Source organism: Schistocerca gregaria, chromosome 8 (assembly GCF_023897955.1).
Source record: "Schistocerca gregaria isolate iqSchGreg1 chromosome 8, iqSchGreg1.2, whole genome shotgun sequence".
Lineage (NCBI taxonomy): Eukaryota > Metazoa > Arthropoda > Insecta > Orthoptera > Acrididae > Schistocerca > Schistocerca gregaria.
This window is the reverse complement of record NC_064927.1, coordinates 398,025,598-398,049,527: the sequence shown is the minus strand read 5'-3', so window position 1 is coordinate 398,049,527 and position 23,930 is coordinate 398,025,598. Positions and strand designations below refer to the sequence as shown.

The 23,930-nt window shown below is 46.3% G+C and overlaps 1 protein-coding gene across 1 annotated transcript in view; it reads left to right on the top strand.

Annotated features, from left to right (window-relative positions):
• The window catches only part of LOC126285214 (43 kDa receptor-associated protein of the synapse homolog), a 108,993-nt gene extending 86,865 nt beyond the window's left edge, over positions 1-22,128 (top strand). The window contains exons 8-9 of the mRNA XM_049984517.1: positions 15,511-15,710; positions 21,936-22,128. Of these exons, the coding sequence (XP_049840474.1) occupies positions 15,511-15,710; positions 21,936-22,128 (393 nt within the window). The remainder of the gene's footprint in view (positions 1-15,510; positions 15,711-21,935) is intronic.
• The last annotated feature ends 1,802 nt before the right edge of the window (positions 22,129-23,930 follow it).

Below are 23,930 nucleotides of genomic sequence, written 5' to 3'. Positions count from 1 at the left end.
AATCCTGGTGCAGCAGACAACTCTCAGTGGTCCCTGACGACACACCATGTGCAGCATCTCCCCGTATTTCGTCTCTGCATGTTGTTCAGTCGGCCACCGCTGTTTGACAGAGCGTCGATGTTGAAGTGCATCTGTACCACGAAAACGTTCAGAACCCGGTCTGCTGCTGTTCGAATGTTCCACAGACCAGTCTTGGAAGCAGCGACTCACCACCGATACGTTCTGCCCAACATGTGCAACAATCCGTCTTGTGTCCATCCATCTTCCACAGGCCCGAAATGCGAGCACGCACAAATGTTTGAAGCTTTTTAACAGAAGAGCGAACACGTCGGTGGGGCATAGCTGTACGCTAGAATGAATTCTGCAAATACTGTTCACCTCTAAACTCAGCACTGATACTGTCAGCAGAGTCAAAATTTAGGGTACGCAGGCAAGCCTCCTCAGGTTCATCTTATCGCCGACGAGCGTGACAAAAGAATAACTAACACTACAGTACATTAAACCTTGGTGGCACTGATCACAATTTTTCAGGGCGTTACATTTTTTCCAGCATTGTAGCTATCGTTTGTGAAAATTTCAAAATGAGAAATTACAGTAGAAACTCCTGAATCTATTTTGACCTAATCTAACAATTTCCTAGTCTAAATAATTCAAGTTGGAGGATCATGTTCCAAGACTTTTTTTAAGCGAGCTAATGTTACTTAGGAACTTTTGTGTGCATGGGTTTCTGTTCTCTCTCTCTCTCTCTCTTTCTGTCTCTCTCTCTCTCTCTCTCTCTCTCTCTCTCTCTCTCTCTCTCTCTCTCTCTCTCTCTCTCTTAACGGTTTGATACGGCCCGCTCTTCTGTGCCAACCTCTTCATCTCAGAGTAGCACTTGCAAACTAGCCCTAGCCCTCAATTACTTGCTTCGTGTATTCCAGTCTCTGTCTTCCTTACAATTTTTAGCCTCAACAACTCCCTCTAGTACTATGGAAGCAAGTCCCTGATATCTTGCCGAGCGGTTCTAGGCTCTACAGTCCGGTACCGCGGGACCGCTACGGTCGCAGGTTCGAATGCTGCCTCGGACATGGATGTGTGTGATGTCCTTAGGTTAGTTAGGTTTAAGTAGTTCTAAGTTCTAGGGGACTGATGACCACAGCAGTTAAGTCCCATAGTGCTCAGAGCCATTTGAACCATTTGAACCCTGATATCTTATCAGCTGTCCCTTCTTCTTGTCATTGTTTTCCAAGCACTCCTTTCCTCTCCGATTCTGCGCAGAATCTACTCATTGACCCACAGTTACGATTTGGGGGTTCCCTTTAAAAACGCTGCAGTATAGGACATTTCCATGTGTGTTCGGAAGGGAGGTATCTTCAATAAGGAAATATCTTAAAGGAAAGTTGTAGTATGGTGTGCAGTTCAGAGTGGTATAAGGTGATTAGCGGCCGGAGTAGGTACAGCAGCGACGAGCTGGACCTGACCTGATCCAGCGGGAAAGCCAGTAAGCATTGTAGCATCATCACTGTTGTACAGACACAGTTCCCGCCGAAAGTGTCAGAAGTGCAAACTTGTTAAGTTACAACACTTTGATACGTATGTTGCTTTCAGAACCGGTTATTAATCGGAATGCGATTTCTCTAGTTAAACCTATACTGCACACAGAATGAAAGCATCACTTATTCGAAATCCTGTAATTGCCTCCCAGTGCGATACAAAAGTTTGAAACCTGGCTCAAAGGTGCCTACAAACCTGATATGTAATACCGTATATCCATATAAGTATATAGTTCTGGCAATATCGGTCTGACTTTCTTCTTCTGTACGGATGCACACATATTCCACGAACTCTTGGACTTGGTAAGAATGTCTTCCACAAGTAATGAGTGCTTTGGAGTGAGACACTACGAATGTAGTGTGTGGACATACAAGGTGAGAATGTGGGTCTCGCTGGAGGCGTGAGCGAGATAGTCCCTGCAGTCGCACTATCCTCTGTGCCCTCGGCGGCTCAGATGGATAGAGCGTCTGCCATGTAAGTAGGAGATCCCGGGTTCGAGTCCCGGTCGGGGCACATATTTTCACCCGTCCCCGTTGATCTATATAAACGTCCGTCAGCAGCTGACGGTATTAATATAATTGTAATTTCATCTGTAATAGTATGAAAGTGTGGTGCCTTTGTGTGGCGCCCTACAGCGTCGCCCTCTGCATCGGTGACGCTTGAAATGGGAAGGTGTCTACACATGCGAACAGAAGGCCACAGCTCAGAAGTTCATGCGAGTTTTGAGGTGTGTTAATGATGTCACATTGGCACCATTCCACCACAATTCCGGCCAGCAACCAAGGACGTCTCACGAGATAAGAAGGTCCTCACAGCCCCTCCTACAAACATTTCACCCCTTCTTCTGACACCTCTGCGACAGAGGTGAGAATCGCGACACCCAGTGTTGAAATTATGCAGTTTCCCTAAGGCTGACTGACGAAAATATCTCAGACATACTGCCTCTTAGAATCGACACGAAAAGGCCCCATGGGGTGGAAAAGCGCGTTAAAAGAACCACCCCTTTCCCTGAGGTGTTGATTCTCACAGATTTCGCTGTTGCAACACAACAGTTCGCATGGTGATAAGCAATAGGAAGATGCTCTTGACAATCTCTGATACCACTAACACCTTCGGATGTTTCAACCCTTCTCTCAGGACATTGTCGGGCTGCATCCCCATTTGAATGTGATCGTGACCCTTTGGAGTGCACCGCGACCGCACGTTTTGCTCTCGTGTACTGGTTGGAGCCACAATTTAAAACCATTCGACAGAATTCGAACGTGATCCGAAGCAGCAAAGGGTACTCATGCTTTTTCAGCCCGTCGTATTTCACGACGTTCTGTGGAGCGATCATGCGTCAGTATAATATTAGCGTGTACATTAAAAAAAGCAGAAAAGTGTCCTTCTAAGACCACTGAATCTGGGCACAACCTTGGTCCCACCATTCCATCTTTATTGAGCTTGTTAGGAAATAAATTTCGACACCAAATCAGCCTGACGGCTGCTCTATCGCCTGAAGGTCAGGCAACCCCTTCGACAGTCCTTGCGTGACGTCGTCTTGCTTCAGGCGCTAAGTAGCCTCTACACTTAATTGGTGTCGAAGTTCCTGTGAGGTAGAATTGTGAGGTGCTTACAGAGACTTCAAATAAGGGATTGAAAGTCGGTAAGGTGGGCTGTGACAATCGTCTCATCGTGTGACACGTACACGGTGGCGTCGGGCAGAATTTTGGTGATATTTCTAACAGCATTTCTTGCAGCATTAATGCACTTTACGATTCACAACTTCTGAGCTGTGGCCCTATTTTTGCATGTGTACACAGCTTGCTGTTTGAAGCATCACCGATGCAGAGGGTGATGCTGCAGGGCGCGAGTCTTTTGCACCATTACAGAGAAAGGGTGTAGTCACCTTTGAGCCAAACTTAAAACTTACGTGTCGTAATGGTGGACAATTACGGGCTCTCGAAAATATCATCCTTTAATTCTGTTGTGGGGTGTAGTTTATACTGAATGCCATTGTTACAAAAATGAATTTCCTGGCCATAACTAGAATTTACTGCTGTGCATATTTAAAATCCAGGTAAAATTAGTTTTAGGTAGAGAAACTTCTTCGAGGGAAATAATTCAACCAAAAGCAATCAAGTGTTGGTTGAGATTAAAAATATTTGTATTCTTTAATACTATGTAGTCATCCACTAAAGTAACATATTAAAGAACATCACCAGACACATCAACGGTTTTAATTAAAAAGAATGAAATAAAAATAAACGTACATTAAAATATATTAATTAGTCTGAGGCGTTTAACAAAAATGGCTTGAGTCTCAATAAAAAGAGAAACACAACAAACAATAAAAAGGAAACAAGTTTAGATTACTTGTTACTGCAAGGCAAACTGTCATGGCATTTCGAATTACACAGGTTGCTTTTTTCGTACAAAAGCACCTTTTTCGCATAAACGCTTTCTTACACAAACAGCCAACAAATCACTGGCATGTTCCTAAGGCTGCTGTCTTGGCAGTCGTTCTTAAAGATAAATTTGTCTCTTGCACTTCTTCTAGTTGCAATAATTTTTCTTTGGACACGTCGAATTCGGACCTGAAAAAGCATATTTATTTGCTTACTTAAGAAGAGATTAGATATTCTATAGGAGTTTCTATGCATTATGCAAATTAGTCAGAATATTAAGACTTAAGACACTGATGAACTACTTACATATTTAGCAACATTTAACAGTGGCACATTTTCACTGCTTTAAACCAAGAGTTTGCAACCACATTCGTCCCTAATTATTGAAACCGATTCAACAACACATGCCTGCAATACGATTTATCGAGCATCCATACTTAGTTCCATTCGCATGCAAACACTGTTCATCCTTTGGAAGAACCACTCCAATAGTATCGCAGAGGTCTGCTTTTGCTCTGTCGGCATCAGGAGCTCATATAATTGTACGAGGGTTGTCCAGAAAGTAAGTTCCGATCGGTTGCGAAATGTACACCACAGTGAAAGCCCGATGAAGCTTTGCACAGATATGTTGTCAGTGTCTCTAGTATGACCGTCGATCGCATCAAGACGCTCTTTTCAATTGTGAGTTCACTGTGAGCGAGTAAAGGTGCCTAGAACAATGTCTCCCGCCGAGTAGGAGGGCCCGCTGAGAGGCTTCGCCTTAATGAATGCAGCCTACAGCTAATACAACTGCCACGCACTTCCTTCTTCATGGCAACTCTCAGCCGCACTCTGCAGGGGCAGTGAAGACGCTCCTGCAGCCTCTTAGATGGGAAATGTTCGATCACCCACAACACAGCCCTAATTGGCTCGCCCTAAGTATCATCTCTGTTCACATGAAACGCTAGATACGAAGACAACACTTCGGTGCAAGCTATGCGCTATAGACCAGCGTAGAGAATTATCGGAAAACACAGGCAGCTGACTTCTATGACGGTGGTGTTGGAAATTTGGTATAACGCTCCGACAAATGTCTAAATCGGAGCGGCGACTATGTAGAGAAGTATCTGGAAAGTATAGCTAACTCTCACAAATAAAAGTTTCTAATTTTCACTGTTGTTTACATTTAGCAACCGATCGGCACTTACTTTCTGGACAACCCTCGTATTATCACTGATTTGTACAGAAGTGTGTGTTGAATCCAAATCCAGTTTCGCCTCTTGGCACTTTTTGTCAACTATCCAAGACCTTTTTGTCTAGCTACTGTTATTTAGGATTGTTGTTTCGCCTTAGCCGCATATTCTGGATCTCCGTCACTAGCTAGAATTATCTGAGGCACTGCACTCGTACTAGCTACAGTTTCTGTGTGTTTTTGACTGGCTGCTGTCGTAGGTGGAGACCTTCCACTTGTACTAGCTACTAGGGATCTTTTCAATGCGTCACATGTAAAGTAAACGAAACGTGACCTTGATCGAAACAGTTTTAACTGAGCTATTTTGCCAAAATGTGTTTTTTCTAGATAAATCCAGTGTTAAATGACATTCACTTTTGACCAGAAATAAATTAGAGTTCAGTACAATGTAGAGTCACGCATCAAGAACGCGTTCTCAGTAAAAACGAGTATTCACTGTAACACATAAACGACAGCGTGCAAAATGGGTTACCTGGCTTCCATTTTTCTCGCAAACTCACTATAATATCAAAAATTCGCAGCTTATGTCTCGTATGTTATCTTAAGAATCAAGAAGGAAGGTGGTCAAGTTTAGACTCGTTCTGCGCAACTGACGTCACACGCTCACCGGCGATCAGTAAGAGCCTATTTTTAATGTTCCGAGCGCTCTTCTGTTGACGTCGTAGCCTGTGCGAGATTTAAAAGTGACCATAGCGAGTTATTTGCTGAATTTGTATTAAATTTATTACGCGTTGTCATGGGTGGTGTTGGCGGTAAGCGATAAATGCCATATAAGTGAACGAGACATGTGATTTGCAAAATACCCTTTTTCTTCAAGCGCAATGCACCTCTTAGCGAATACCACAACAGTGTCTTGGAATTGACAACACTAAGTTTTTCTTCCGTGCCTCTATCTACGGGTCCCACCGTAATTCGTGAATTGGACTATAGTGATAAAACATTCCTGTTAACAAGCACATTTACATGCGGATCTTTGGTGCAGAGCCGGGTGGAGGGTCTGAATCAGAGGCTCAGACGGTTTTGCGACCGTATGGGCTGCAGATTCCTTGACTTGCGCCATAGGGTGGTGGGGTTTCGGGTTCCGCTGAATAGGTCAGGAGTTCACTACACTCAGCTGGCGGCTACACGGGTAGCGGAGGCTGTGTGGCGTGGACTGGGCGGTTTTTTAGGTTAGAAGGCCTCGGGAAAGTGCGGGATGGGCTGCAATGTCAAAGGGTGCTTGGCAATTACAGGACGTGCTTGGATCAAGGAACAGTCGGAATTATAGTTGTAAACTGTTGTAGTTGCGCTGGAAAAGTCCTTGAGCTTCAAGCGCTAATAGAAAGCACAGAAGCTGATATCGTTATAGGTACAGAAAGCTGGCTAAAGCCTGAAATAAGTTCTGCAGAAATTTTTACGAAGTCTCAGACGGTGTTCAGGAAAGATAGATTAGGCAGAATTGGTGGTGGAGTGTTGGTGTCTGTCAGTAGTGGTTTATCTTGTAGTGAAGTCGAAGTAGATACTCTGTGCGAATTGGTGTGGGTGGAGGTTATACTTAACAGCCGAATTAACTTAATAATTGGCTCCTTCTACCGACCCCCAGACTCCGATGATACAGTTGCGGAACAGTTCAGAGAAAGTTTGAGTCTCGTAACAAATAAATACCCCACTCATACGGTTATAGTTGGTGGGGACTTCAACCTACCCTCGGTATGTTGGCAAAAATACTTGTTCAAAACCGGTGGTAGGCACAAAACGTCTTCCGAGATTGTCCTAAATGCATTCTCCGAAAATTATTTAGAGCAGTTAGTCCACGAACCCACGCGAATTGTAAATGGTTGCGAAAACACACTTGACCTCTTGGCCACAAACAATCCAGAGCTGATAGAGAGCATCATGACTGATACAGGGATTAGTGATCACAAGGTCATTGTAGCTAGGCTCAATACCATTTCTTCCAAATCCATCAGAAACAAACGCAAAATAATTTTATTTAAAAAAGCGGATAAAGTACCACTAGAAGCCTTCCTAAAAGACAATTTCCATTCCTTCCGAACTGACTATGCGAATGTAGACGAGATGTGGCTTAAATTCAAAGATATAGTAGCAACAGCAATTGAGATATTCATACCTCATAAATTGGTAAGAGATGGAACGGATCCCCCGTGGTACACAAAAAAGGTCCGAACGCTGTTGCAGAGGCAACGGAAAAAGCATGCGAAGTTCAGAAGAACGCGAAATCCTGAAGATGGGCTAAAATTTACAGACGCGCGAAATTTGGCACGTACTTCGATGCGAGATGCCTTTAAAAGGTTCCACAACGAAACATTGTCTCGAAATTTGGTAGAAAATCCGAAGAAATTCTGGTCGTATGTAAAGTACACAAGCGGCAAGACGCAGTCAATACCTTCGCTGCGCAGTGCCGATGGTACTGTTATCGACGACTGCGCCGCTAAAGCGGAGTTATTGAACGCAGTTTTCCGAAATTCCTTCACCAGGGAAGACGAATGGAATATTCCAGAATTTGAAACACGAACATCTGCTAGCATGAGTTTCTTAGAAGTAGATACCTTAGGGGTTGCGAAGCAACTCAAATCGCTTGATACGGGCAAGTCTTCAGGTCCAGATTGTATACCGATTAGGTTCCTTTCAGATTACGCTGATACTATAGCTCCCTACTTAGCACTCATATACAACCGCTCGCTCACCGATAGATCTGTACCCACAGATTGGAAAATTGCGCAGGTCGCACCAGTGTTCAAGAAGGGTAGTAGGAGTAATCCATTTAACTACAGACCTATATCATTGACGTCGGTTTGCAGTAGGGTTTTGGAGCATATACTGTATTCAAACATTATGAATCACCTCGAAGGGAACGATCTATTGACACGTAATCAGCATGGCTTCAGAAAACATCGCTCTTGTGCAACGCAGCTAGCTCTTTATTCGCACGAAGTAATGGCCGCTATCGACAGGGGATCTCAAGTTGATTCCGTATTTCTAGATTTCCGGAAAGCTTTTGACACCGTTCCTCACAAGCGACTTCTAATCAAGCTGCGGAGCTATGGGGTATCGTCTCAGTTGTGCGACTGGATTCGTGATTTTCTGTCAGGAAGGTCGCAGTTCGTAGTAATAGACGGCAAATCATCGAGTAAAACTGAAGTGATATCAGGTGTTCCCCAGGGAAGCGTCCTGGGACCTCTACTGTTCCTGATCTATATAAATGACCTGGGTGACAATCTGAGCAGTTCTCTTAGGTTGTTCGCAGATGATGCTGTAATTTACCGTCTAGTAAGGTCATCCGAAGACCAGTATCAGCTGCAAAGCGATTTAGAAAAGATTGCTGTATGGTGTGTCAGGTGGCAGTTGACGCTAAATAACGAAAAGTGTGAGATGATCCACATGAGTTCCAAAAGAAATCCGTTGGAATTCGATTACTCGATAAATAGTACAATTCTCAAGGCTGTCAATTCAACTAAGTACCTGGGTATTAAAATTACAAACAACTTCAGTTGGAAGGACCACATAGATAATATTGTCGGGAAGGCGAGCCAAAGGTTGCGTTTCATTGGCAGGACACCTAGAAGATGCAACAAGTCCACTAAAGAGACAGCTTACACTACACTCGTTCGTCCTCTGTTAGAATATTGCTGCGCGGTGTGGGATCCTTACCAGGTGGGATTGACGGAGGACATCGAGAGGGTGCAAAGAAGGGCAGCTCGTTTTGTATTATCGCGTTATAGGGGAGAGAGTGTGGCAGATATGATACACGAGTTGGGATGGAAGTCATTACAGCATAGACGTTTTTCGTCGCGGCGAGAGCTTTTTACGAAATTTCAGTCACCAACTTTCTCTTCCGAATGCGAAAATATTTTGTTGAGCCCAACCTACATAGGTAGGAATGATCATCAAAATAAAATAAGAGAAATCAGAGCTCGAACAGAAAGGTTTAGGTGTTCGTTTTTCCCGCTCGCTGTTCGGGAGTGGAATAGTAGAGAGATAGTATGATTGTGGTTCGATGAACCCTCTGCCAAGCACTTAAATGTGAATTGCAGAGTAGTCATGTAGATGTAGATGTAGATGTAGATATTTAGCTATGTTTTACTGTATTAAATTAAACATGTTTGTATAATGACATATCACTTTTAATTCGCAAAAGTGACAAACTTTTAATTTTTATATTTGCAAGGAATATTCTGTTGAATTATGTAGCGTATAATCCACATTTGAGAGCGCTTTTTATGAATGTGAATGAATTTAATTTGGGTAGTTGTAAGATTGTGTTTGTAATAATGCACGTCACAAATGATGGCACGAAGTGCTGAGAGGCATGGATAACGGCAGTCAGTGGTTAGCATGCTAACAGAAGTAATATAGGAACGTCCGGTATCGGACGTTTGGTACAGTGACTCTGAGAAGAGAGGAGGCGGAGGGTGGAGGCTGCGTGGGGTTATAGCTCGATTTTTGAAGTGCGTGACTCAGTTTTTGGGAGACATGCTGCATCGAAACGCAGAAGTACTACGTAATGTGAAAGGGAATCAGTGTAGGGGAGCATAAGTAGGAATACAGGAATCCCTCACCGACGTGCTGTGCCATGTCCTAGTCGAGGTGGTTTGCCGTTATCTTCCTCCAATCTGTTGCGAAGTGTCAAACGCGTATCTAAGTCGTGTGGGTGACTGTGACGAGTGCTTCTACAGTCTAGTTTAGGGTTTGCCTTGTTATGGATGAAGGAAAGGGAGTGGATGAGCTCCGGTGCCGCCACATAGCCCACCAAGGGGCCCGCCCAGTTTAACGTACCTGTCTGACGGACATATTCTGTCTCTATGAAACATCGTTGTCACGCCGAGACTCATACAAACCGTACTGCTGCAACACTATCCGCTCAAAATGACCCCCATGCAATGCGGAACTGGCCACTACCTGTCACCAGGGGTGGACTCGTCAATGTAAAAGGAGGAAGGAAGTATTGTGTTGTCAGTAGAGAAGCACCAACAACAGAGTGAATCGATCAGGAGAACCCAGCGCCTCCGATCGTGGCCTTACCTGAGTGACAAAGCCATCAGGTGCGTTTCAACCTTCGTAAAGCTTCCCAAGTTGACCGTTGGTGATGCTACTGTGAAGTGGAAACACGAACATCCACTGCTAAACCAAGACCAGGCAGAACGTCATGTACTGTCGGACAGGGACAGTCGAGCATTATCAATGGTGGTTGTAAAACGTCGCATTAAACCAGAGAAGAAAATCAATCGAGAGTTCCAGATGGCTGGCAGTAACGCAGCTAGCACAATGAGTGTGCGCAAGGAGTTAAAAAATTGGGTACAGTGGTCGAGCAGCTCCTCATAAGCCGCATATTTCTGTAGTCAATACTAAAAAACTTGAAGTGGAGTGAAGAGCGACGCCATTGGAGAGTGGATGACTGTAAAAGAGTGATGTGTAGGGGTGAATTAAGCGATACTCTGAGCCAATCCGATGGGAGAGTATATGCTATGTCAATGCTTGGAGAACGTTACCTGCCACCAAGTGCAGTGCTACAAGTGAAGTGTGGAGGAGGTGGTACTACTGTATAGGGTTGTTGGGTGTTCTTCGTGAATGAGCTGCCGTCTCCTTATTGTGCTTAAGGGGAGGTTTACTATCTTTGGCCCGAAAAAAGCATGTTCTTTGAGATTTTTTTTCTCGGGGTGTGTTATAGATACCAATGTCAAATTTGGTCAAAATTTTTATTGATATTTCCTCTACAAACTGGAAATTGTTCTACCGGAAATGTAGAAAAGCAAAGGCGGAAGTGCCGTCGGAACGAAACAAAATTTCGATGTAGACCTCCATGCGCGGTATGTCACAGGTCAGCCGGCTCGTCTGAAATAAAAATTGAATTGACGTTAGCGAAGTATATAAGATTCCTTAGGAGTTGTACCTCGCTTAGGTTATTTGGACCATAGGAAACAAAATGGCGGCTATTTGAAAAAAATAGAGTTTTTTTCGTAAATTTTTCGAGTTCGTCGGCCAAGTAAAAATATATATAGTCTATGGATCGGAATAAAAGTGGTTCAGCTCTTAGACAATTTAGTTACATTCGTCGGAAACAAAGAATCATGCCAGTCGGTTCAGTAGATTTGAAGTTACCATACCGCCCGATAGTAAAAAAAAGTCATTTCCAGAAGAACGCGCTTGAACTTTTGACTACATGTAAATGCAATATTATGCAATGTACGTTCAATCTGCTATTCCGGGTCCACAAACTAGTCCATCCTCTTCCTCATAGAGGGCGTTCTGCTCGATCTGGGTCATCCTGCGCTGCTCCAGAGCCGCACGTAAGGCCGGTGACAAGCGGTTTTCGGTCGCTTGAATCCGGTGGTCGTCGGAATACTTGGCGAACTGCGTCGAATAGAGTCCCAGGGTGACGTCCATCGTTGTTATGGTCTTCAGAATTGCTGAATAACGTGCTCACTGCCCGAAAGCCGCAATCTCCACAGTCTTCGCACCAGAATGCAAATGCTTGGGGGCCACCTTCCAAACACACGCGTTCAAACATTCATTTGAACTTGTTGTGTTTTTGCTCCCAAGCACCGGTACAATGAGTCGTCCTCCGAAAGAAAAAAAACTGGTGCGTGAAAAAGGCCGATTTCAGGCAGGTGCATTTTTTTGTTCAACCGCGAATAACAAACATTTCCGTTCCGTATTCGGAAAAAACGTTTCAGCGGTGGATTCTAAACACTTTCATGGCTCCAAAAATTCAATTTAAATAAATCGATTTTTTGAACCAAAAGATAGTAAACCTTGCCTACCTTACCTTAATAAATTGCTGAATTCGGAAGGATGTGAACTGCTTTTACAGCGTACAATAGTGTAACCGTTCAGAGACGATGATTGACTGTATCGGCATGGCAACGCACCCTGCATCTGTCAGGCAATGGTTTGTGCACAATAACATTCCTAAAATCCACTAGCCTGAGCAGAGTCTCAACCTGAACGCAGCAGAACACCTTTGGGATTTAGAACGTCGACTTCACTTTAGCCCCAGCGTGCAACATCACTGCTTTCTCTAGCTTCGGCTCTTGAGGAATAGCGGGCTGCCACTCTACATCTACATGTACATACATGCCCCGCAATCCACCATACGGTGCGTGGCGTAGGGCACCTCGTACCACAACTAGCATCTTCTCTCCCTGTTCCACTCCCAAACAGAACGAGGGAAAAATGACTGCCTGTATGCCTCTGTACGAGCCCTAATCTCTTATCTTTGTGGTCTTTCCGCGAAATATAAGTTGACGGCAGTAAAATTATACTGCAGTCAGCCTCAAATGCTGGTTCTCTAAATTTACTCAGTAGCGATTCACGAAAAGAACGCCTTCTTTCCTCCAGACACTCCCACCCGAGTTCCTGAAGCATTTCTGTAACACTCGCTTGATGATCAAACCTACCAGTAACAAATCTAGCAGCCCGCCTCTGAATTTCTTCTATGTCCTCCCTCAATCAGATCTGATAGGGATCCCAAACGCTCGAGCAGTACTCAAGAGTAGGTCGTATTAGTGTTTCATTAGCGGCCTCCTTTACAGATGAACCATATCTTCCCAAAATTCTACCAATGAACCGAAGACGACTATCCGCCTTCCTCACAACTGCCATTACATGCTTGTCCCACTTCATATCGCTCTGCAATGTTACGCCCAAATATTTAATCGACGTGACTGTGTCAAGCACTACACTGCTAATGGAGTATTCAAACATTACGGGATTCTTTTTATTATTCATCTGTATCAATTTACATTTATCTATATTTAGAGTTACCTGCTATTCTTTACACCAATCAAAAACATGCCCATATCATCTTGTATCCTCCTACAGTCACTCAACGACGACACCTTCCCGTACACCACAGCATCATCAGCAAACAGCCGCACATTGCTATCGACCCTATTCAAAAGATCATTTATGTAGATAGAAAACAGCGGACCAACCACACTTCCCTGGGGCACTCCAGATGATACCCTCACCTCCGATGAACACTCACCATCGAGGACAACATACTGGGTTCTATTACTTAAGAAGCCTTCGAGCCACTCACATACTTGGGAACCAAAAAATGGTTCAAATGGCTCTGAGCACTATGGGACTTAACACCTGAGGTCATCAGTCCCCTAGAACGTAGAACTACTTAAACCTAACTAACCTAGCTTGGGAACCAATCCCATATGCTCGTACCTTAGTTAGGAGTCTGCAGTGGGGTTCCGAGTCAAACGCTTTCCGGAAGTCAAGGAATATGGCATACGTCTGATACCCTTCATCCATGGTTCGCAAGATATCATGTGAAAAAGGGCGAGTTGCGTTTCGCAGGAGCGATGCTTTCTAAAGCCGTGATGATGCATGGACAGCAACTTCTCTGTCTCAAGGAAATTCATTACATTCGAACTGAGAATATGTTCGAGAATCCTGCAACAAACCGATGTTAAGGATATTGGTCTGTAATTTTGAGGATCTGTCCTTCTACCCTTCTGATATACAGGCGTTACCTGCGCTTTTTTCCAGTCTCTCGGGACTTTACGTTGAACAAGAGATTCGCGATAAATGCAAGTTAAGTAAGGAGCCAATTCAATAGAATACTCTCAGTAAAACCGAATTGGAATCCCATCAGGACCTGGCGATTTATTTATTTTCAACACATTCAGCTGCTTCACAACCCCAGGGATGTCTATCACAGATATTCAGATATCTCACAGAAAGTGTCCCCAGCATAGCCGTTATAAAGACGAAAGGTGTGATGTAAACCATATTAATCTCCGCCAATAGGTATCCGAATACCAGAATGAGATTTTCACTCTGCAGCGGAGTATGAGCTGATATGGAACTTCCTGGCAGATTAAAACTGTATGCCGGATCGAGACTCGAACTCGGGACCTTTGTCCTTCGCGGGCAAGTGCTCTACCGACTGAGCTACCCAAGCACGACTCACGCCCCGTCCTCACAGCCATACTTCTGCCAGTATGTCATCTCCTACCTTCCTAAATTTACAGAGGCTCTCCTGCGAAAGTTGCAGAACTAGAACTCCTGAAAGAAAGGATATTGCGGAGACATGGCTTAGCCACAGCCTGGGGGATGTTTCCAGAATGAGATTTGCACTCTGCAGTGGAGTGTGCGCTGATATGAAACTGTGTGCCGGACCGAGACTCGAACTCGGGACCTTTGCCCTTCGCGGGCAAGTGCTCTAGCAACTGAGCTACCGAAGCACGACTCACGCCCCGTCCTCACAGCTATACTTCTGTCAGTATGTCATCTCCTACCTTCCTAAATTTACAGAGGCTCTCCTGCGAAAGTTGCACAACTAGCACTCCTGAAAGAAAGGATATTGCGGAGACATGGCTTAGCCACAGCCTGGGGGATGTTTCCAGAATGAGATTTGCACTCTGCAGTGGAGTGTGCGCTGATATGAAACTGTGTGCCGGACCGAGACTCGAACTCGGGACCTTTGCCCTTCGCGGGCAAGTGCTCTAGCAACTGAGCTACCGAAGCACGACTCACGCCCCGTCCTCACAGCTATACTTCTGTCAGTATGTCATCTCCTACCTTCCTAAATTTACAGAGGCTCTCCTGCGAAAGTTGCACAACTAGCACTCCTGAAAGAAAGGATATTGCGGAGACATGGCTTAGCCACAGCCTGGGGGATGTATCCAGAATGAGATTTTCACTCTGCAGTGGACTGTGCGCTGATATGAAACTTCCTGTCAGATTAAAACTGTGTGCCGGACCGAGACTCGAACTCGGGACCTTTGCCTTTCTTTGAGAAGTGCTTCTGCAAGGTTCGCAGGGAGGCTTCTGTAATGTTTGGAAGGTAGGAGACGAGGTACTGGCAGAAGTAAAGCTGTGAGGACAGGGCGTGAGTCGTGCTTGGGTAGCTCAGTCGGCAGAGCACTTTCCCGCGAAAGGCAAAGGTCCCGAGTTCAAGTCTCGGTCAGGCACAGAGTTTTAATCTGCCAGGAAGTTTCAGGTATCCGAATACTTTTGATCAGATAATGTAAATGGTCCGGGTTCGATTCCCGGCGGGGTCAGGGATTTTCTCTGCCTCGTGATGGCTGGGTGTTGTGTGCTGTCCTTAGGTTAGTTAGGTTTAAGTAGTTCTAAGTTCTAGGGGACTGATGATCATAGATGTTAAGTCCCATAGTGCTCAGATCCATTTGAACCATTTGTAAATGGTAACTAGTCGGTCCCAGCACGTGATGACCTCAGTCTTATACACACGATCGCAAAGGGCGGCGTAGCTATGTCTGTAGTGTTGGTTCAACACTGAGGGGACGCTACTCCAATCCGTGTGTAGCTGAGTGTTTTGCTGTAGACTGTTTGGAGCTGCTGTGTTTCCAGAGCAGGTGTGACGCTGTGTTGTGCCGACAGCTGCTGGTCCGGACGGTACGCGTCCGCCTGGCTCGCATCTACCAGGCGCTGGGGGACGAGGAGCAGCAGGCGGTCCAGGAGCGGCTGGCGCGCTGCCTGGAGGACGAGCTGGAGCTGCAGTGCGGCGCCTGCAGCCAGCCCTTCGGCCTCGACGACGACAGCCTCGAGGCGCTGCCCTGCGCGCACATCCTGCACGCCAGGTCTCGCCGCTGCTCTTCGCTAAATACTTGCTTCTTTACTTGTCCAGCTGTCACTGGCCTTGTACACCATGCGTCGATAATCAGTCTCCACTGCATTCTGTCTGTTGCCGTTGTAAAGCTACCGTAGGCTACCATGGAGTAAGCGGAGATTGTGGTAGTTCTCTCAGTAGACTTTGTTATTTAAGATGCTACCCGCGTTACCTGTAAGTTTGATATGTTGCATGTGTATCGGGCGTTACCTCATTCTGATCACTTCATTCCATTTTCTTACTACACTTAGACCCAAAGAAACTGGTATACCTGCCTAATATCGTGTAAGGCCCCCGCGAGCAAGCAGAAGTTCCGCAACACGACTTGGCAGGGACTCAAACTAATGTCTAAAATAGTGCTGGAGGGAACTGACATCAGGAATCCTGCAGGGTTGTCCATAAATCCGTAAGAGTACGAGGGGGTGGAGATCTCTTCTGAACAGTACGCCAGATAAGCTCAATAATGTTCATGTCTGGGTACACTGGAGGCCAACGGAAGTGTTTAAATTCGGAACAGTGTTCCTGGAGCCACTCTCTAGCAATTCTCGGCGTGTGGGGTGTCGCATTGTCCTGCTGGAATTGCCAGAGTCAGTCGGAATGCACAATGGACATGAATGGATGCAGGTGATCAGCCACGACGCTTACATACGTGTCACCTGTCAGAGTCGTATCTAGACGTATCAGGAGTCCCACATAACACCAGCTGCATACGGCCCCACCATTACAGAGCCTCCAACAGCTCGAAAAGTCAACTGTTGACATACAGGGTCCATGGGTTCATGAGGTTGTCTCCATACCCGTACACATTCCTGTCCTTGCAGGATATTTTTCCGGCAGCAGAGATGTCGGAGATTTTATATTTTACCGGATTCCTGACATTCACGGTACACTCGTGAAATGATCGTAAGGGAAAATCCCGCTTCATCGCTACCTCAGAAATGCTGTGTCCCATCGCTCGTGCACTGGCTATAACACTGCGTTCAAACTCACTTAAGTATTGATAACCTGCCATTGTAGCAGCGGTAACCCATCTAACAACTGCGCCAGACACTTATCTTATATATAGGCATTGCCGACCATAGGGTCTCATTCTGCCTGCTTACATATTTCTGTATTTGAATACACATGCCTATACCAGTTTCTTTGGCGCTTCATTGTACAATGCCGCTGAAATCGGAAGCGTTAAACTCTCTAGAGACTGACCAAGGATATGCAGAGGGTAAATTTTAAGTTAACATCCAAAATAACTCGAAAAATAAGGTTCACCCCCTGGGGGTGGGGTGGGAGGCGACTTTAAAATTTCAATAGGGAACCCCCATTTTTTTGCAGAATCAGACTCCACATAAAAAACTAGGTACATTTTGTCTTAAACATTAATTTTGATTCTTGGTAACGACGTAACATCCGAGATATTCCGAAATAAAATAAATTAAAGGTGTGAACAATATGATTTAAGTCAATAAATTTATGAACCAACTGCAAATAACCCTTTAAGAGACAGAATAATCTATCCAGCATAACAGTGAAATACGTGTCAGTATGCGCTGTTTGTGAATGGTAATAAAAACTGCTGAATTCAATATGCATTTCTAAGTCCACCATCAGTCTCTTTGCATTTCCTGCCAGATTTCGAGACAGAGTTTCGTTCTGCCAGCTAGTGAAAACATCACGCATTGAAGTCGGCGCTAAGTTTCGAACTTCAGTGAAACGTCGCCATTCTTGAAGGTTTTGCGTTCTTTAAATTTGGTACGCTCTTTTTCTTGCCCATGCAACAATGTCGAGACCTTATTTGTGGACCACGGGCAGTCAGCACCATCTTTTATTAATTTGTTCAGAACACATGTCTCAACTGCTGCCGATAATATTTCTCGGAATTTGACCCACATCTGGTACACCCTTAACTTGGAATGAGTGGAGACTGTCACTTCTGAGGAGTCGGGAGAATTTTTTTCTCTCTCTCTCTCTTTTTTCTTTTTTTTACGCGGGTGTTGCGGTGGTTAGTCCTGCTACAACAACCCCCTATGGTCACTAATCCCTGTATCCGTTAAGATGCTCCCTATTTGCTCACCATTATTTGTTGCTAAGAGGCGGGGTATGTTTCCGCAACCATTTACACTCCGAGTGGGTTTATGAAGAAATTGCTCAAAATAATCGTCGGCGAAAACTTTTAGTACAATTTATGACGATGTTTTACACCTGCCACCAACTCTGAACATGTATTTTCACGAACATTCTCACTTATATGAGGAAAAGTACCACTGAAATGTGTATTCTTATAGGACAACTATCCAAGGAGTTCCGCCCCATAATATCCAAACAGCAGACTTGGTACCCAATTTATTAAATTGCCAATACTAAACTCTTAAATAACAACAAATTCATATAACTTACAAAACTTAACAAATGGTTAAAAAGTGAACTTTAAAAACAATAACGGCGGCTTGTCACCATAAAATCAAGAACCTTTTACAATAGTGCTTTTAGAGTTTACCCAAAATAAATTAACTTGGCATTACAATTTCAAATGATTTTTGTAAAAAACTTTGAGAAAGATAATGGTGCTTCGCAACATAAAATGAAAGAAACGTGACACACAACCAATAAATGCAATAACAAAATAATAATTTGATACAACCAAAAGGCGAGGGCAACTCCCAACGCAATCACAGACGAGCGAGCTCTCAACACTTTTGAGCCTTCCCACTAGAAACGGTCCCCGAAATAAACCGCTGCGAGCTCCCCGACATACCTCCCACAACTGGCCATCACTTGCGCATCTTGGTTATGTTCTTTAACACACGACAGATATTATCAACACAGGATAAAATTCAAAAATACAGTATAACATGCCGACAGCACAGGATAACCACGGCGTCGTTAACTCGGGCGCTCTTAATAAGTGCCGGAAGCCAACACACAAATCTCAAACAAGTCTCGCTTCTTAACACGAAACAATAACACCAAGCGCACATGTATAGTTAAACCACAGTCTTAGAAGTGCCTTAACGACACCAAACGCTACAATTCCACCAAATAAATAATAACACAGTAAAAAATACAGAACATAACACTAAATGCTGTTACACAAACAAATTGACGAGATCGTGTAGTTCAGGTCCCAGAAGATCACTTATACCAAGCAGCAGTAATTCACTATGTATATACTGTACAAAACCGCCCTTCTTAGCCAGACTTTACCTAACACATCGACTGCCAAATGTACCATACATGAACGCCACTCCGGGCAGGACTCCTGTTGAGCAAATACATTAGTACCAACAAATATCGTAACGAGCCACACACACAGCAGAAAGTTCCAACAACACCGTCCCACATCAGAAAAGTTCAGAAACCGCTGCTGGAGCTTCCAGGGGAAAATCTGAAGAGCCAACCGAGGCCACACTCTAACCTGGCAGACGACTCAAAAATTCAGCAACTGGTTGTCTCCGGGCCAGAGTATCACAGGACCCCTCCGGACCTCCACGTCAGACAGGCAGGCAGAACAAGTACGCCGACTCCAATTAATCACCATCGCATGGCCAGCACAGCGGCGAGTGGCCTCCGACCTAGACCACTCTGCTCATATTGCGAGGCACTACAACCTTAGCGCTAGTCACCAGCAGTTCAGGCAGAGCGAACTTCACGTTCCGTGCAATACCCGGAAAACGAACTACCCTCTCGCTTTCCGCCGGCCACCGCAAACACACGCCAGCGCCGTCATAGCAAATCGCCACTGGAGCGCCACCCGCACCTACACAGCTAACTATAATGTATTACAGTGCGCGCTCTGAACCAGATCACAGGATAGCGACGCGCGCCATATCAACCACCACAGCCGTATCTTGAGAATGACTTTATTGTCTCGCACGACTAGTTTCGACGTCACATTACCACCATTACTGCCAAAATTGCATTGGAGACAACACGGTATCGAGTACAGAGTCCTGAGGAAAGCTAGACCACGTGTGGTAGTAACAAGGACTCCAGAATAAATGTGCCACGGAAATCTAATACTCTTTTGTCAGTGGTGGGGCCTGAGGATGGCGATAATGTGCCGCCGAAACTGTTCGCGTGAGACAGTAATGTCATTCTCAAGATACAGCAGTGGTAGTACTTTTTCTCATATATAACATCAGCTGAAGTCCCTCACGCATGCAATAGGATGGACATCCACATATTAATACTCACTTGTAAGCTGATATCTCAAGCCTACAGGATTAGAAACATAAGGATGGTATTAATACTTATCAGGCACTCCGTCTTCAGGCCACGAGTGGCCTGCCGGCACCATACGACCGCCGTGATGTGTATAGGAGGGGCGTGGGGTCAGCACACCGCTCTCCCGGTCGTAAGATGGTATTCTTGACCGAAGCCGCTACTATTCGGTCAAGTAGCTCCTCAAGTGGCTTCACGAGGCTGAGTGCATCGCGAAAAATTTCAACAGCGCATGGCGGCCTGGATGGTTACCCGTCCAAGTGCCGACTACGCCCAACAGCGCTTAACTTCGGTGATCTCACGGGAACCGAAGTATCCACTGCGGCAAGGCCGTCATACTTATCAGGGATGCTACGTTATATGTATTAATAGCAAAGAAATCGGCTTTTGTTATAAATAACGTCAGAAACATCATTTAAGAGCAATGGTTTACCAGGCCATTAAAATGGTAAAAGTACTGGAAATACACTCCTGGAAATGGAAAAAAGAACACATTGACACCGGTGTGTCAGACCCACCATACTTGCTCCGGACACTGCGAGAGGGCTGTACAAGCAATGATCACACGCACGGCACAGCGGACACACCAGGAACCGCGGTGTTGGCCGTCGAATGGCGCTAGCTGCGCAGCATTTGTGCACCGCCGCCGTCAGTGTCAGCCAGTTTGCCGTGGCATACGGAGCTCCATCGCAGTCTTTAACACTGGTAGCATGCCGCGACAGCGTGGACGTGAACCGTATGTGCAGTTGACGGACTTTGAGCGAGGGCGTATAGTGGGCATGCGGGAGGCCGGGTGGACGTGCCGCCGAATTGCTGAACACGTGGGGCGTGATGTCTCCACAGTACATCGATGTTGTCGCCAGTGGTCGGCGGAAGATGCACGTGCCAGTCGACCTGGGACCGAACCGCAGCGACGCACGGATGCACGCCAAGACCGTAGGATCCTACGCAGTGCCGTAGGGGACCGCACCGCCACTTCCCGGCAAATTAGGGACACTGTTGCTCCTGGGGTATCGGCGAGGACCATTCGCAACCGTCTCCATGAAGCTGGGCTACGGTCCCGCACACCGTTAGGCCGTCTTCCGCTCTCGCCCCAACATCGTGCAGCCCGCCTCCAGTGGTGTCGCGACAGGCGTGAATGGAGGGACGAATGGAGACGTGTCGTCTTCAGCGATGAGAGTCGCTTCTGCCTTGGTGCCAATGATGGTCGTATGCGTGTTTGGCGCCGTGCAGGTGAGCGCCACAATCAGGACTGCATACGACCGAGGCACACAGGGCCAACATCCGGCATCATGGTGTGGGGAGCGATCTCCTACACTGGCCGTACACCTCTAGTGATCGTCGAGGGGACACTGAATAGTGCACGGTACATCCAAACCGTCATCGAACACATCGTTCTACCATTCCTAGACCGGCAAGGGAACTTGCTGTTCCAACAGGACAATGCACGTCCGAATGTATCCCGTGCCACCCAACGTGCTTTAGAAGGTGTAAGTCAACTACCCAGACCAGCAAGATCTCCGGATCTGTCCCCCATTGAGCATGTTTGGGACTGGATGAAGCGTCGTCTCACGCGGTCTGCACGTCCAGCACGAACGCTGGTCCAACTGAGGTGCCAGGTGGAAATGGCATGGCAAGCCATTCCACAGGACTACATCCAGCATCTCTACGATCGTCTCCATGGGAGAATAGCAGCCTGCATTGCTGCGAAAGGTGGATATACACTGTACTAGTGCCGACATTGTGCATGCTCTGTTGCCTGTGTCTATGTGCCTGTGGTTCTGTCAGTGTGATCATGTGATGTATCTGACCCCAGGAATGTGTCAATAAAGTTTCCCCTCCCTGGGACAATGAATTCACGTTGTTCTTATTTCAATTTCCAGGAGTGTAGTAAAGGTCCCAACAGAGAGCCGTGTGGTACACCATGTAACGATTTGTGGCGGTGTGCGAACGGGCAGTGGGAGTGACGGTGGTGTTGCAGGTGCGCGCACGAGCTGCTGCGGCGGCGCGACAAGAAGAAGAAGCGGCTGTGCCCGGACTGCCAGCGCTCGGTGAGCTCGCGGCTGTACCTCTACTGCGACGACCCGCACCGCTCCAGCTTCAGCCTGAGCAGCGTCAGCCTGCGCGCCTCCAGCCTCACGCTGGACTCGCAGCAGGCCACGTCGTCCGTCTGAGCCCGGCTGCGGCCGCCGCCGCCGCCCCCGCCGCCCCCGCCGCCGCTGGCGCGCTCGTCCACGTGCCCCGCGGCCCACGGCTGGCGGCCGTCTCGAGGCTCCCCGCGCCGCCCCCCGCACGCCTTCTCGCAGACCTCCTTCTAGGCGCCGGACTGGACTCCAAGCTTCCCACTTTGGTTGGGCGTCGAGGCGGGATGTGATACTGTCGAAAATGTTGGCATTCTCCAAGGTGTGGAGACGAGGTACTGGTTAGGGTACGAGGAGATGGGACTCAAACTGGGCGTCGAGAGTGGACACTGCGGGAAATGTTGGGTGACTAATGTACGAGAAGATGTACTGTTTGACAGGACTTCTGCAACGCAGCTTCTCTGTGAACTCTGGGCAGTGAGACAGAATATAAATATGTGGACCATGTTTGTCACCTCTTGTGTATGAAGATGACATACGGCCTGTAGGGACTGCGGCAATAGAGTTCCATACTGGTGGGCATCGAGGCTGGACGTAAAAACTGTGGACAATGTTGGGATCCACTGGCGTGCAGAGATGGACTTCCGTCTAAGGTGAGAGCAAGTGACACCCCAACGAGAGATCATCTCAGCTAACTCAGGGCATCGAGACTGGGCACTGTATAATATGGTGGGAACCGCCAGGGTGTGCAAGTGACATTTCGCTAAACAGAACTCCGGCAATAGAGCTTATCAGTTAATTCTGGGTGTGGAGTCTGGCTACAATACAGCGGAAAATGTTGGCACCTCTCCTTTAGGAAGATATCAACTCACAGGACCCCACCAGCAGAGCTTCTCAACATTGAATGAGTATCAAGGCCGGCTGTAAAACTATGGGAGATGAGGGAATCCTCCTACATGCAAAGAAAAGAGGTATTGCCTTATTTGCGAGCAGATGAGACTCTAATAACCGAGCCTGTCAGTCAATATTGGTCATCGAGTCGGGACACTGTGAGAAATGGCCTTATACTGTCCAACAGGGGTCCAACAATAGAGCTTCTCAGTTAACTCTAGGGTTCAAAGCTGTATGTGATAAAATGTTCAATGCTAACACCTCCAATGTACGGATACATTGCCTTGTGGTACTCGGGCATCAGAGCTTCTCATTTAACACTGGCTGTGCATTGATTCTGGACACAATAATGTGTAAAACGTTGATCCTGTGACGTGCAGAGCCGAGATATTGTCTAAGAAATGAGCAGATTGGACCTGGATACTGGAAAATTTTGGGAACCCCTATGATATGCTAGTAATATATTGCTGCACAGGAATCCAACAACACTGGTGCTCAGTACGAGCTTCGAATTGGCTGCGAAACTGACGACAGAGTCAACCACCTCCAGCTTACAGTAATGGTGTATTGCCTGAAATATCAACCACTCCCCGTCCAATTTGCATTTGCTGCTCCTTAAATCTTCGTCACCTCACCTCCCATGATAGTGGCTCTGTGATTGGAATCAAGGTGGAACTGGTATCAGAAAAGAGGATCGCCAGGTGATCTGAGACAAGTATGCATAGCGTTTGTCAGAAAAGTCTGTGAGGGAGCAAAATTTCAGTACTGTCTGTTAGTCGCCGAAAAAACCTGAGCAACTGTTTGAGAAACAGTCGACAGAAGTGGACTGACACAACGTTCATGAACGCGTTGACTGCTAAAAATGTAGGAAGCGAAGGTTATGAGGATAGCTTGTGTAGTTACGGCTTTAAAGTGAGTACCACTTTTAAGAATTTTGCAGTACAGTATGAGAAGCATATGGGGGAGTTGTGTAAGTACAGAGCTGAGGCAAGTCATTTCGTTCA